At 44.6% G+C, this 15,559-nt stretch overlaps 1 protein-coding gene across 3 annotated transcripts in view; it reads right to left on the minus strand.

The window, feature by feature from the left end:
• The window catches only part of PRKAG2 (protein kinase AMP-activated non-catalytic subunit gamma 2), a 209,758-nt gene that overhangs the window by 101,766 nt on the left and 92,433 nt on the right, over window positions 1-15,559 (minus strand). The window contains exon 1 of one of the 3 annotated variants that reach the window (XM_027893742.1): window positions 7,315-7,891. The exons of the other annotated variants lie outside the window; for them this stretch is intronic. Coding sequence (XP_027749543.1) covers window positions 7,315-7,420 — 106 coding nt within the window. The 5' untranslated portion in view covers window positions 7,421-7,891. Of the gene's footprint in view, window positions 1-7,314; window positions 7,892-15,559 lie in introns of those variants that run through there. 3 annotated transcript variants of the gene reach the window in all.

Raw genomic sequence — 15,559 nt, forward strand, 5'->3', positions numbered from 1 at the left:
CTCACCACCCAGGTCCACAATGAACACTGTCAGTCCCATACTGATCCCTGGATGTCGACCATCCCCTACATTCAGTTCATCCCAAGCTATGTCCAATTCATCATCAATTCCCCAATTCATTCCAAGGTATGTCCCTTGGGAAATGCCAACATTATTCCAGCTTCTCATCCTTTCAGCTCAATCCTACTCTCAAGGAGGCTGGTGTAATCCTCACCTCTGAACACCCACCCAACCTCTGCTGTCACTATGGCAGCAAGAAGCTTTTGTTGCAAACTTTTCACCTCCTTCACATCTTGGTCTGACTTGTCATCTCATTTCTGCCTCATCTGTATTTCTTAAATTGATTTATTGCCCCGTTCTAGTTTATTATCTCTAATTACACTCTATACAAGCAGCGGAGATGTCACAAATCATCTCTTCCTCTCCAGGAGCACTGCCCTCTAGGAAAGGCAGGACTGTCACAGGAATACCGTGTTCCCTACTGTTGTTCTTGCACTGACTGAAATAAAACCACGGGGCCAGATGGGCAGGATCTGTTAAACAATCCTGTGACCGTAGCTCCGAGCGTGTCAAAGGGGTCCTTGTTGCCCCACAGAGAACACAGCACTGGGAAGCAGCTGTTTTTCTGATGCCTGGAAAAAACTCTGAAGAAACAACAGGATGCTATTAATAATGTCAGCTAATCCTATCATTCCTCCTCCAGCTAAACTGCCCCAACTTTATCAAAGGAGGAGCGGGAAAAGGACAGGATGGGAACTCTTTGGTGCAAGTGTGCGACGCAGCACTGGGGTCTGCCCTTAAACCAAGTAAGGCTGCCTGACCTTTCCAGCACAGAGAATTCCAGCCTCTGGGCCAAGCCTGCCAGCTGCACAATGATATCTCACAGAGCAGTCCTTCATCTCTCGAGACTGAAGCCTTCACGTGCCAGTTTGACTCTGTAGTGACAAATGAAACGGCTGAAACAATTTCAAGGCATTAAATCTCACCACTCCGAGCGCTTCTGGATCCTTGTACTGCTGTTAGATTGGACAAGAATAGAGGTGAAAGCAGAAAACAGCTGAATCTTGGTAATTCCTGGGATTTGCTGATCCACTAAACCTGACAAACAAACTGCCTTAACAACATCTTTGAAACCGCACTCTTGGGCAATTCACTGAAACTTTGAGCAAGGAGTCAATAGTCCAAAACATTGATTTCTAATTAAACAGAAGTACCCACCTACCTCAATGCTACTGTCAAGTGCAATTTTAGGCTGCAAAAAGAGATCTGGGCTTGAAATTTGCTTTTAAGGTCTGGCAACAGGATTTGTAATATAGATGCATGGGAGTATAAATAAATTGTGGTCTACTGTAGCACATTCAAATCAAGTAGAAAGTCAGTCTAGGATAACAGCTTCTCATACAGATATTCTTTTGAAGTGAGAGTCCTTGGAAAGTACAGGGAAAGCAGGGGGAAAAAAAAAATTATCTCTATGCTGCTTCCCAACTGGTGCAATAAGGATGAGAGAGGATGCATGGAAATCAGAAATTCCAGTGATTTTTAGTATGTAGGTCTTGACCCTCCAGCATCCATCATGAAGGCACTCCAGGCTGTGTTTGTCAAACTGAGATGCCTTTTATGAAAGTCTTATCTGCATTACTTTATTCTGGCCTCAAAAATGAATAAGATAGTTATTTATACCACAAGTAACAGAGACAGGGTTCCAGCCTCATATACATATTGGAAGTTACCTGAAGGGAACAGAAGTGGAGGATGGAAAAAGGAAATTCTGATAAATACATAAATAACATCTACTTTCAGAGACAGGCAGTGTCTGTACCTGGTTTCACTCACAGTCAGTGCCCAGCTTCCTTCTGTCTCAGTTTCTCCTTTTCCACCCTAATGGACCTCTCCCCATAGCATTTCAGAGCTTTGCCTAGTATTCAGTCCCAAGAACTGCTTTTAATTTCTGTCCTCCAGGAATAGCATTCATCATTCATCATGCTTTTGAAATAACACCGTTTGAACATCTGCAGAGTTACAGAAAAGTGCCCTTGAGACAGTAAAAAACTTAAGCCTCTTTGCTGCTGCTGTGCCTGGAGGACAAATACCTGCACTCACAAGCAGCAACAAGGACCAGAACCACATGGATTCCACCCAGATGGGAGCTCTCCCTGCCCAAAACCTGTACAGTTTGTAAAACAGCCTGCTAAAAGGGAGGCTGGCCCTGCTGCTCTCACCCACCACATTGTTGACAACAGCACGTCAACGCTGAGTAATTCAGCTCATTTATAGAAATATAGATATTTTTGACCAAAGTTTGTGACGAGACACACAGAGCTGCCTGGGGCAGGACTGTCAGTGGGCAGAGTCATTTGCAGCACCAATATGGAAATTTGTGCCTCAGGAACATACTGTATTTTTACGTGTCTAACCTGCCCTTCAGAAAAAAAAAAAAAAAAAACTTCTTTGAAAATAAATTACTCAGAGCATTTGCATTCTTGAACAACTCATCATGAGGGCAGAGTCTACATCTTTCTTATGCCTGCAAAGGGCTGCAGAGGAAGGATGCTGCTGGGCTCTGCACCAGCAAGGGAAGAGTCCACAGCAAAGCACTCTGCATTTCAGTCTCCACCAAATCAATGGAGGTTTTGTGGGGTTCACTACTACCTGAATTTACAGGAACCTGCTTGAAATTACCAAGCTGATACTACTGCTTCATGGCCACGGTCCTTTTTGCCCCTCTTCAAAATGCTTCGAAGCTGTGCACAAAGCTGGGATGAGACACAAAGCACCAGGACACTGACCATAAGGAAGCAGAAAACGGCAAAATAAAAAGTCTCAAACATTTAATGAGGTTCATCAGAGCTTTTCTCCTCCTGGCAACCAGTCGTAGAAACTTCATAGCTTCCAAGTCTCGGTGCTCTTGGTAGTACAAGATTAATCAGTACTGATCAGCCAGGGCTGCACATTTTCTAAAATCACTGTCAGCTCAACAGAGCATGAAAACCACTGGAGAAAATCATTAACAAGCCAAAGCGGTCTCTGTTTCTCATGCCCAGCCTCTGATGATGGCGGTTTTAAGCTGCTTTACTGGAGCAACAGGATTTAGTTCTCTCAGTTCCTTTACAGCAGCACTGGAACACGCAGAAATTCCTTCACTCTCATTTACATCTCCAAAAGTTTTTTTCACTGTAATTTCTCCCCCACTGCCTCATAACAGAAATGTCCCACCAGAATGAGATAAATAAACATGTCAGCTCTGGTCCTCCCACAAGCAGCATCACCCACCTTGGGGTGAGGTGCCAAATGAGCTGCAGCTCCCCAAGCTGGAGGAGCAGGTGACCAAGTCCTGTCTTCTGCAATCACTTCTCCATCAAGTTTTCTGTTCTTCACGTTTACATCATGTTCTTAACCCTCCTTTTCTGCCCCTGTTGTCAGTGCAACTATCTGCAACCCAGCTTGTGCCAATAAATGGTGTTGTGAGCCAGGCTGAATTATCCCCTGGCTTTCAATTTGCACTTGGAGAGGCTGTGAAGCCTCTCTTTGCTTTGGTGTAAGCCCTTCCTCGTGGACTGCTGTGTGTGCTGGTCACATCCTGTGGCACGTCACCTGCACGTGGCGATCGTGGATGCAGTCACCACGTACTCATTGCTGGGGAGGAAGAGCATAATTTCCCTGCCTGACACACGATTCATACTCACTCCCAGCTCCAGGGGTCTGGGAAGCACCATGGCAAGCTACGGAAGAAGCCCCTTGAGGTTCTGACTGACAGGGGAACTCATTTCCCCTTGGGCAGAGTATTTCAAGATACCCAAAAGCTCCTCCCAGATCCACTCCACAGCCTCAGGAGCCCTCCATTCCATGGCAGATAGCAGAGACATGAGACAAAATGTGTGCCCTGAGGCAGTTACAGAACAGGAACAAGCCCCTGCCCTTTGCACCACGACTGCCTGATTTGTGTGCATGGCAGGGCTGAAGCACATCTGAATGTGTATTCACTGAGGTCTGACATTCAACAGGGTTAATCCTAACCCTAATCCTAACGCTAATTTAGTATTAATTTGCGCCTAATTATAACAACTGACAGGGAAATTATCCTCAAGGGTGTTACTGAGGTGGGACAGGCGAGGGGCAGCACCGAGGTTTGGTTGGAGCCCCTTGGACCCGCCTGTCAGGGCTCAGCTTTGACACCTGATGATTAAAATCACCGTAACAAATCCCAAGAGAAGCAGCACGGGTAAGGACAAGCTCCTGGGCATTTCCATGCAGCTAAAAGCCTCCAAAGTGAGTGGTTTGAGTGGCACAAGGCAGCCCTGGGGTCACAGCAGCCACACGTGCTGCAGAGCGGTTCCTTTGCTGGGCACTCACGGCTCGGGTAGGGAAAAACCACTTTTTACATTACACCTTTTGCACGTGTCATTCAATCCTTCATGGAATAGACGGTGTCCTTTAAAAGGCAGAGCAATTAGCTTCGATAGGGTCAACAATTTTTCCCCTTCAGAAATGCCACAGAATCTATCCATTTACAACACTGGGCTGCAGTGGGAGCTGGCAGGTGGAGAAGCTGCCAGAACCCTGCATAGGTGGGCAGCAACTGCAATAGGAAGGAGGAAACCATGCAGTGGTGATCTAGAGGTCGGAGAAATTTTGGGTAATCCCCATCCTCAGCCCTGCCAAAATCACAGCGCATAAATCAGCTTCCCTGCTGTTTGGTGTACAGTTCAAGCTTTGAGGTCTCCCTGTTTGCTGCTCCTCTCCCAGAGAAAAGCTGTGGGATCTCTGCCTTCACCTCCCCCTGCTCTCTGTTTGCTCCTGGTGCTCATTCATGTTTTTCTCCCTTCCCCACTCTGTGTGCTCTCTGCTTCTGTTTGGCCATATTCAGGTCTCCTCTTGCTGCTCACTTGGCATAAAAGGGCTCCAAACCCAGGGAATTACAGAGATGCTCATCCTTGGCAATGCCACCCTCCACTTTTCTACCAGGATGCAAACCTCTGCATTGGCACAGAGAAGGGATGGGATTTAGCTCAACTAGTACTCTGAAGAAAGTACTACTTGATAACTTAAGCATTAAGTATTAACCCTGATGGCATCTATCCTTGGGAAGCTGCGCTGGCCCAATCCTATTCACAATGACTAGAGGATTCTTCCTTAAAACACTTAAATAAATGGCCAATAAAAATCAGATTCAACTAGTCCAGGCATCAGATTATCCCTTTTTGGGCATCAGGGGATATGTTCCTCATTTCCTTTTCCACTCCCTTTCTGAATATAATCCAAGCTCATTCAGCAACGTGGCTGTGGCAGCGGCAGGGCCACACTGGGAGGGGCAAGGCAGGAAAGCCCATGTTGGATTGCTGTCATTCATTTCTCATCCCTGATGGTAGGTGACAACCAAATGGAATGCACTGGAGTGTGGCTGACCCTGACAAGCCATCAAGCCTGGCTGGTACCGACAGTCCTGCACACACTGATGCTGACCACAAAACCTGCTGAGCGCCAGCAGGTCCCTCAAAAGCTGCTCAGAAAGTGTTTATTTAGGCCCAGTAGCTACAAGATACAGATTAAACCCAGAGAATAACGCAAAGATTTTGTTGTGCCATTTCCCTGCAATTAATTAAAGCCATTGGTGGCAGGGGGAAGGTATTTGCAAGCGTGTTAAACTTGTTTCCTGAAAGGAATCCAGACTCCACTGGGATGGCAGAGGCAATCCGAGGAAGAGCAGAGTATCCAAGGAAGGCAGTAACCCAGACACATCCTGCTTGTTTTTCCCCCACTCTTGTGACTTGGCAGTTCTCTGTTCATGATGAAAGCGCAACGCAGGGAGCTGACCCAGTCACAGTCTTACAAGAGTGGCACCTGCAAAGTCTGTAGAGTAAAAACTGCCTGATGCTTGCTGTGTGCCACTGAAGCAGGCTACAGAGATGGATTAAAGGGAATGGGGAAAAAAAGGAGCACATTTTGTGGCATTTCTGGCACTAAGCTTTTTTATATAACTCTGCCACAAACATTACTGTTTATACAGCCAGTACTCTTGGTGCAGGACAAATTATTTTCCCCATGAAGGGAGGTAGGACAGAGTTTAGAGTTAGACTCCAAGCAAGCAGGTTTGCAATTACTATTTTGGTGCCTCCAGCAGTGAATCCTTTTCTAGGAGTTGACTATTCCCATCTCATTGTTGCAACCAGAAGGAGAGAGCGAATTAGTGACTCGAAGTGCCATTAACCACTCAATCAACACTGACATATTACATCTGGGTAATCCTTAAGCTAAATATTCCCCCTCTTGTTGCACAAACCCTGGGATCTGTCTTTGTGCATCTTGCTGACACTGCGAAACTCCAAAGAACTGCGTCACATCCCATTCACATCACTTTGACCTTCCAACCACTCTCAGAGAAACCTTCAGGTGAGTTTAGGGAAATGCAGCACTAGGCACAGTAGCTTAGAGTTAAAACCACTTAACTGCACACAGCAGGAACAAAAGGAGAAGTATTTGCAAGAAGGACACAACCAATCACTAAATAAATTGCAAAAATAAAAGAAAAACATCCTCCCTGGGCAACCACACATCCATCAGTTGTTACTCCCCATCACTAAATCTGCATGTATGTCTCCACATCAATCCATCTGGTTCATCACTACTCACGCCTTCATCATCCTGCTGGATTTAACGCAGTGACTCCTGACTAACAGAGAGTAAAAAGAGTCTTGCCTACACTTTGTACGTGTCAGCCTCTCTAAACTGAGCCTTATCCAGCTGATTCAGTGTAACATCAGTTTTAAACCTCTTAGTCACAGGACAGAATTGCCCAGCAACACTCATGGACTTTGGGGAACCACACAGTTGTTAAACAGGTGTCATTAGTCTGTACACGAAATGCATTCAACATTGTATTTCTCCACTACTCTTAAGTAAAAAAAAAAAAAAAAAAAACAGGATCCTGTTGGAAAATCCATTTTCTCCCAATTTTTCTCTACTTAATTTTTCTCTTTCAACAGACAGTGTTAGCCCTAACGCTATTACTGTTCAATTACAGTGACATCAGTCAACAGCCCCTTTTGAATGTGTTCCACAGCATCTACTGTAAAGCTTCCTGTACCATCACTCTCTTCCTAAAGGTTATAGCTGATGGGTGTTACAGGTGCCAGCTCAGATTCTCATCTCTGGTGCAAACCAACACCAAAACAACCTGCACACAACACCTGCACGATTCACTCGATGAAAGGGGGAAGCACAAAGTTGTCGCTCAGTCATTCACTATCCCCCACTCGCTGCCCTTTCCCAAAGATGAATGTCCCTCCTTTCCAGATGGATAACACAGAGGGTCCTTACCAGACAGGCCATGAGGGTCAGAGTGGCGCCTCTCCAAGATTTTGCATCGCTCCTTTCTCTTCTTGTTCCCTCTAAAGCTCCCAAATCGCTTCATGAGCTGCCACATGCACTCGCGCGGCAGCAGCTGTCGGTCATGCCCGGGACTGAAGGAAAAAAAGCAGCACGAGGGGCAAGGCAAGGGGCTGCTCACGCCAAAAGCCCAGGTGTGAGAAAATACAGCTCCAGAGAGACTGTCTGGCTGCAAGAAAAGTCCAGCTCACCAGCAGCTCGGCTCCAAGATGCCTGGTCTTCCTGGAGAGCAGCACAGCAGGCGGCCGCCGGCCCTCGCACGCCAGGCAATTCCAGTCTTAATTCCAGCGTACAGTAACTCGCCTGCAAGTATGTGTGGACACGGGGAGAAGTTCAAAGTCTGCCCAGCTTGCAGCCAAAGAGCTCTTATAAATACATCAGCCGTCAGAAGCCTCGGAGACCAAAGCAACATTTCCCAGTGGATCAGCTCATGTGGAAAAGGTCAGGAGTCGCCTGATAAGCTCCCTCGTTTGAAAAATACTAACTGTGCAAAGGAGCCACAAGCCCTCTTGAAGGGAACTGTCATGTGCAGCTCGGCATGATGACTCTTTAAACAGGCTGTAAAAGGAAACCACCCCTGGACAGACAATTCCTGGCAGCGAGTGTCCCGGGCGCGCTGGCACCGTGACATGACATCACCCAACTATTTTGGTTCACGTGTGCCGGGTCCTCGCGGCGACAGGAGAGTCCAGCTGCCTGTCCACGAGCCCCCGAACGCCTGGCCCTCCACAGCTCATGACTAATGGATTAATGGGGAAAGAGGTTCAGCCAATTCATAGAAAGAAGTCTGATACTTTCTGGAAGCCGTGGCCGGAGCAACGGGCTGGACTTTCTCCAGTGATGTGCCCTCCTCGTGCTGCACATGCCTTCGTGCTCTGCACAGATTGCTCCACTCAAATTTGCTGTCTGCCAAGCAAAAGGCACCTCTACAGCTGTTTGTAACGCAACTGAAATCCACCTTGTGCTCTTTGCAATGGGACAAACATTCACAGGGCTGTTGCTCATCCCAGTCAGTCAGGCTGTCTGACATTTGGCTCTGAGTCTTTACGTGTAGAGCTGCTTATTTTAGGAAAGGGATGATCAGCATAGGCTGGATCTTGAGCAGCTGGAAAGGGGTGCAAGCATGATCCAAGGCATGGTCAAAATATCAGAGCCAAGCTTCCTAAGATTACAGTAAATGCTCTGTTATACCAAAAGCTTTATTTAAAGTCAGAGAGCATCAGCCCTTCCTCTGGACAACACCAGCTCAACTTTTTCAAAAATCAAACCCTATATGACTAATGAGAGTCTTATCTTTTTAATTCCTAGGAGGAATTAAAGGTTATATCACCTTTTTCCTCTACAAAGAATCACACCTTTTTATTTTTGCCCATTATTGCTTCCACCGTCCCTTCCCTTCACTGTGCCAGGATCATGGCACCATGACTGAGACAGCAGTTGTAGTGGGACAAACTCTCCATTTCATGGGCCAGCTCTCAAACTACTTCCATGAGAGCACTGACCTTCTCAGTCCTTCCCAACTGAAAACCAGAAGCAAACCTGAATCCTCCTTGCTGCAGTTAAACCTACTGGTTCTTCTGTTATTCACTGAGCACATGGAGAACAGATCGTTCCTTTCCAATCCAGAGTCACCCCAGCATATTTGACAACAGTAATCCAGTTCCCTTTCCAGTCTTTATTTGGCACAAGACACGAGAAGTGCTGCCTACAACACCAATGCAATCTGGACATTAGGTTTCCCCTCTTTAGAAAAGCATTCCACTTTCTTCAGTGGCCAAAGGACTGCTGAGAATGACTTAATTTCATCAGAAAGCAAAAAATTTAAATCCCTTTTTAATGATAAGAATTAGTATTGCTCCAGCACGGAGACAGACCCCTTTCTGATGGAGGCCAAGGATAAATAGTTGCTGCTGAACTTTTCAAGCAGGGCCATTGCACCAGGAGGCCTCATTTCCCCTTATTAAGGGAAGCAGCAAGAGCCTAATGTATCTACACAGAGCTACTAGAAAATGAAACAACACTGTTTAACGAGTGATTTTCATAGTAATTTGTTAAAAAAGCACTAAGTGCTTTGAGTACAATCAGTTTGTCTCCCATAGCTAATGGTCTAACAGATACTAACACATTTACACCAGGTACTACATCTTCTTAATGATTCCAGTGCAAGGATCTTATAAAACTAATAATAAAAAGCTGAGCTTCAAAGAGTTTCTTTGGGGCCATCTATGTTCTGGAGATTGAAAACACAAACCACGAAATGGACTCTTGTCAAGCTACAGTAAAATCTCCCAAATTAGTTATTGCACATTATGTTATTTGAGCTGCATAAAGGTAACGCCCCTTCCAAAAACCATACATGAGCTCACTCTGAGAGGTACCAGGCACTGGGCAGCTTAATAAAATTATTTTGGGGGAAAGAGCAAACAATTGAGCAGCTGGAAAGGGGTGCAAGTATGATCCAAGGCATGGTGTATGTGTGTGAAATAGTTCCCCAGTCCCACTGTGTCTGCTGAGCTCACCAGACCTGAGCCCCTCAGGGCCTCAGGGCAGCACCCACAATGACATCCATCCACCCTGCCTCCAGCCCCACCACCCTCCTGCCCCAAGTCATCTGTTTCCCTGGCAGTTTTACTTTGATGACCTAACATTGAGATCAGAGGCCTTTAAAAAAAAAGACCAACACCTCCTGGAAATCTCCCTTATATCAATTTTTGCCTTCATCCCAACAGCCACCTGTGGTGCCAGGCCGGCCACCCAGCAATGTCCTCCCCAGCTCTCCATCCCCTTAAACCACTTGGTTGTTTTTTTTAAAGGGAGGCTGGTGCATACAAAGTAGAAAAGATAAACCTCCTCCTACTCTATTGTTCACTAATTCACAGGACCCTATAGAGGGAGGAGTTTCATGGCAGGAGATATCTCCAATCCAACCCAAAAAAGCCCCACCTTTGACTGGGCTCCCTGTTCTTGATGTTTCTTGCTTTTAAGTTCTCCATCTCTCAGGATAAAAACACCTCCCCACAGTGATTTACCACAACTCTTCAGACACAAACATAACACAAACCTTCCTTTCTCTGGATGTGATGTGAAGATTTTGTTCTATGAGGTAGAACTGGGGGTTGAGTGTTCAGGTTTGGCCACCAGAGAGGAAATAATGGAAGTTGCCATCGAATCAACCAAGTGCAGCCACCACGGGGTGTCTGACCCAGATGGCAGAGCTTCGAAACACAAACTGATTCATCCATCTCACGGGGTGCCACGGTGAAAATACTGCAAATACTGATAATTCAAACCATTTCCTCAGTTGCCTTTTTCATAGGAGCTTTAACCTCATACACAAATGCAGCAGCAGAGTGCAGGGCAGGCAGTGGGGGCCAGTTAGTCCTATCAGGGTTTGTCCTGGTGTGAAAATGGAAAAAAAAAAAAACAACTTTCCTCCTTGAAATTTAAAAGCTTGTTTACTCAAAACAGGAAGACTAAAAGGAATATGTATCCCCTCAGTGACAATTAATGTTTGAACTGGTTTCCGACTGCAAATCAGCAAAACCAAGTGTTTCCCTTTCCCTGTTGCTGAGAATTTCCTTGTTCAAAATGCCCCCAAAATGTTTTTGTCATTGCTCAAAGAAATAATGTTCAGATCCACCCTTAGAAAGGTAAAAAATTGGATTATGCTTGCATTTCTACAGGAATCACATTTGTCTACCTTGTCTTCCCTAAAGTTTTCCCTAAATTGGATTTTTTCTAATTTTCCTTCTTAAACTCTGTAGACCAATGATGGCAAAATCAAACACTTTCTGATGCTGTCAGTGGTGCTGCCACGTGTTTACATGTCTTACAACACCAGACTGATTTTAATTGCAACCATATTTCATACAAACAGAAAACACAGAAAATATTTCAAAAGAACATGCAAATAAATATATAAAGGAGATCTCTGCTAAAAAAAAAAAAAAAGCCACTCAAGAGTCCAGGTGATGCAATGCACAATAACAACAAGCCTGTTTGGCTCAACCACCATTTGTAGGCTGGCTGAACAGAGCATACGGCCCATGTTTTCAAAGGGAAACACAATCTACCACTTTCTCCATCTGGTCCAAGCCCAGCTCACACCCCATAAAAGAATTGCGAGTTTATGACTCCAAGCTGGGCTCAATTACTTCCCATAATCATAACCAAGCGTTTCACTGTAACGAGTGTTTTGTCTTTATCCCCCTTTTTTTTTTTTTTTTTTTTTAATACTACTTCATGCTGCTTTCGCTGGGCATGAAGAAAGGTTTCAATCTCTGAAGCTGTCAGGCTGGCCCTAAATCTGTTTTGAAAAATCTAGATGTTTAATTTGCCTTCTTTTTAGCGGTCCCCAAAGGTGCACACTATGTTCTCCAGAACCCTCGGTAAATTACTTATAAATTACATCCTGGCGTCTTTGGGATGTTTTTCTATCCTACCTTTTCCAGAGCTCATAACACAAACCAGCAGGAAGAGGAGTAATGGCGATGGTGGTGTTGGCATATTGGTGATTTCCAGCAAGAAAAACACTTTTTTCAGGCTCAGAGTGCCCATCCCAGAAGATCAATAAGCGGGGTCTGATGACTGTGATCCCATCCAAATGATAATTTTATCATTTCCCCACATCCTACTTATGAACTTGGTGCATGTTGTTTCCAGCACTCGCTTCTTCAGCAGTTTCAGACCGTAACATGGAAAATGGAGCTGTTCTTACACGAGCCACAATCTGGCTGTGCTCAAAACAGCAAAACAGTATTTGATCCAGCAAGTACAGGATGTCTGGTGTGACAACACCACTCCTAAAATTTAATAAGTTCTCAGCTAAAGAAAAACATCTCAGCAGTAACTCTTGCAAAAAAAAAAAAAAAAAAAAAAAAAAAAAAAAAAAAAAAAAAAAAAAAAAAAAAAAAAAAAAAAAAAAAAAAAAAACCCAAAAAAAAAAAACTAGCAGAGGCAGTAAAGCTCCTTAGAAGCATTTTCCACTTGTGCTTTTCTCATCTCTTCTTGCTTCTCTTTCTTCTTGCCTCTTTCGAGCCTTTCAACTATACTGATCCATAAAACTTTGAGAAGGAGATAGAATTCACTGGAACATCACAAATCTCTTTTTTGTTCTCTTCTTGTTATTCTTTTCTTCCTGCTTCTTCACTTCTCATGCAGAATTGGAACAGATTAAATTATGTTAAAGCTAAAATGTACACTGTCAGGCTGAACAAAATATCCCCTTCCGTTTAAATTGAAGAAAAAAATCTTTCAACCAGAACTGAATGGTTCCCAAAGTGAATGACAGCAGATGAATAAAGACAGAGCTACTCCAAAAAAGTGATACATTAGGGCAGGTCAGTACCTAAAGAGTGAAATTCATACAAATATCCCACAATAAATACCCATGAAACACAAGACACTAAAAATCAGAGCACCACGACCCCTCAGTTTCAAGTTCTGTATCCATCTGCTCCCTGAAAGAAGCAGATGAATAATCTAACATCAAAGCCAAGAAATCTGCTGATGCACAAAATAAGACAACAAAGAGGCTCTTCTCCTGGCTTGGTATTAGTATTATCTTCTATTTTTGGTTGAAAACAATCTTAGGAGTTCTCTTACAATAAAAAATGATGACAGTGCAATGTTGGGGTTGGTCGCCCCACAATGACCCATTCCTATGCCACAGTGGATGCAGTAAAGACACCTATGCTATATATATATATATATTATACTCCCAAAATCAGAGACGGTGGTCAGCAGCATCCTATTAGACATGCGAGACAACACAGAAATGTTGGCTGAAGAGAAAATTGAACCACACCTTGAAAAGCTAAATGCTTAGCTAATGTTTGAGAAGCCTTTCTCACTCCTGCAGCTTCACTGATGACTCTCCTGTTTTTCACTGATTAAAACCAGACCTCATTGAGTTGCTGCAAGAGAGCAGCAACTTCCAGAGGAAGGAAACATTCCCCTTGATCTCCCAACCTCCAGGGCAAAGGACTTGGCACACATATGCCTCTCCTGCTCTCGGATGCTGTGAGGGTGCAGGGGAGCCTGAAACCTGCATTGAGGTCACCTAGAGGTGTTTACAGGGAATGGGCATTTCTCATGAACTCTTGCAAATGTCATTTTGCTGGCAGTGAAAGCAGCGCCTTGTAGAACAAGTGAGATGAACTGCTCATTGAACTCAAGCTCAGAGCTCACAAAATCCCAAGGACTAGCCAGGGCATTCATAGGAAGGAGTTTAACTACTCATTATACAGCCACTTTGCTCACATCAATGGCCCAGGGCATCGCACAGGACCCGGTGCCACCTGATGAACTAAACACAGGAGTAATGCCAAGAGGGCAAATTCCTAAAGGATCACCCAACACTGCACTGTTAATAGAAGTGGAATTGCTCCAGCAAGGGGATTATCATAGAAAGGGTGGAATCCACTGTGTGCAGAAGGAACTGCACTGAAATACAACCCCATGCGCAGTCTCTTTGCACTGCAGCAGCTCCCACCATCTGCTTGTTCAAGCCACCCCTAGCAAGTGCAGATCTTCATCAGGTTGTTAAGAAACAATACAAGGGACTAAAAAAAAAAATCAACCCGCACAAAAACCAAAATGAACAAAAAAACCAAAGCCCAAACCTTCCCAAACCCAGAAAAAAACTCAAGATGTCTTTATTTTCTACCCTTACTTTTCCTATGATTGAATGTTTAGAAGCATCATTAGTTGTAAGCATGGGAATAAACCCAAGCACTTTGCATACTTCAGTGTCATAATAACTGAACAACTGGCAGACCAGTTCTGTTACCTTCCTAAGATAAATAGTTTGGGAACACCACCAGCTAGATCTCATGTACCACCTCTTCATCTTCAGCAGAAGGGAGGTAAGTACCGTGGTTTGTAGCTTCTCTGCACAGGGAGAAGTGACTTTCCAAAAACCCCCACCCAGCAGGCTGGAATGAGGCTGGCAAGGAAGAGAACAAGGTGAGGGTTTGTTGGACCCGGTGACTCTGCTTCTTCCTTTGCAAGAACGAGACACGTTGCTCGTACTGTGTTAAACCACTGTGTTCATGAGGTGGGTGTTTCCTGTGCCCCAAAGTCCAATGAGTTTACTAGAATTAGGGTCCCAGATATGCCAGAAGACATGGGAGCACAGAGGAGAATACACAATTATCACATTCATGAGGTCTGGAAGAGAAAATCTTTCTGGTTTCTTTCTCCAGTTTGCTTTTTGTTTGTTCATTTTGTTGTCGTTGTTTTGGGGATTTTTGTTTTGTTTTGTTTATGTTTGTTTGATTGAAGTTTTTTTTTAGATTTTTTTGCACCCAGCTCAAAGACAGTAATTTTGACAGCAAAGGAAACTTTACTGACTTTTTAAAGAGAGATGAAAGCACAGGGACAGACAAACCCTGTAGACAGACCCTGCAGCTTTCTGAGATGTAACAGAGGGACCTTAGCAATCTGTTAGGGTACAAAAGGGACAAAGACAGTGGAGTGTAAGGGAAAGCTGGGGTTGCTTTCCTGTCTACAGTGAGCTAGAAACCATCCAAATATTTCCCATTTCTTGATGATTCTATCAGTTCATGTAACTGGCAGATAAGTAACTTGGGAAAAAAATCCATCTGATACATCCACAGGATCCAGCTGGGAAGTTGCTACAACTGTGGGAGCCACAAGCCTTTGATGGGAGTGAATCAAAGGAGAGGGTAGGACAGCTTGGGTGCTAAAATGTTCCCTGTTCATTCACTGTGCACCTAAAAACATCAAGCACTGTAAAGTTCAGTGTTGTTATATTTAGGATTGTGTGAAAATTCTCAGTGGGTTGGCTGGGACCAATGCTCTCACGAAACTAGAGAAAGCTTTGAGTCTTTATGCCTCAAGATGACAGAAGGGCTGGAAACCTGGGAGCTACAAGGCAGTAAGAGAATATTCCTGGAAAAGCCAACCCTGCCAGTCTGCACACACAATACACGGTAGGAGGAAAAAAACAGTCTGAAAGCTTCCCACGACAGCTAATGATAAAGGAACAGACTGAAAAGGCTGTCAGCTGTATCCTTGGGGGGGCTGCCTGAAAGCCAGAGTGGGGAAGAGGAAACAAGGATGTCCTTGTGAATCAGAGGGCAGGTACCAGTGCCCAGGCACATCCCAGCTCAGTTCTCAGGCCAACACTTAATTTTCAGCCTGTTTGCTCTCT

The sequence above is a fragment of the Empidonax traillii genome, unplaced genomic scaffold (genome assembly GCF_003031625.1).
Source record: "Empidonax traillii isolate 1590-97213 ecotype Southwest subspecies unplaced genomic scaffold, ASM303162v1 scaffold404:size960789, whole genome shotgun sequence".
Taxonomy (NCBI): Eukaryota; Metazoa; Chordata; class Aves; order Passeriformes; family Tyrannidae; genus Empidonax; species Empidonax traillii.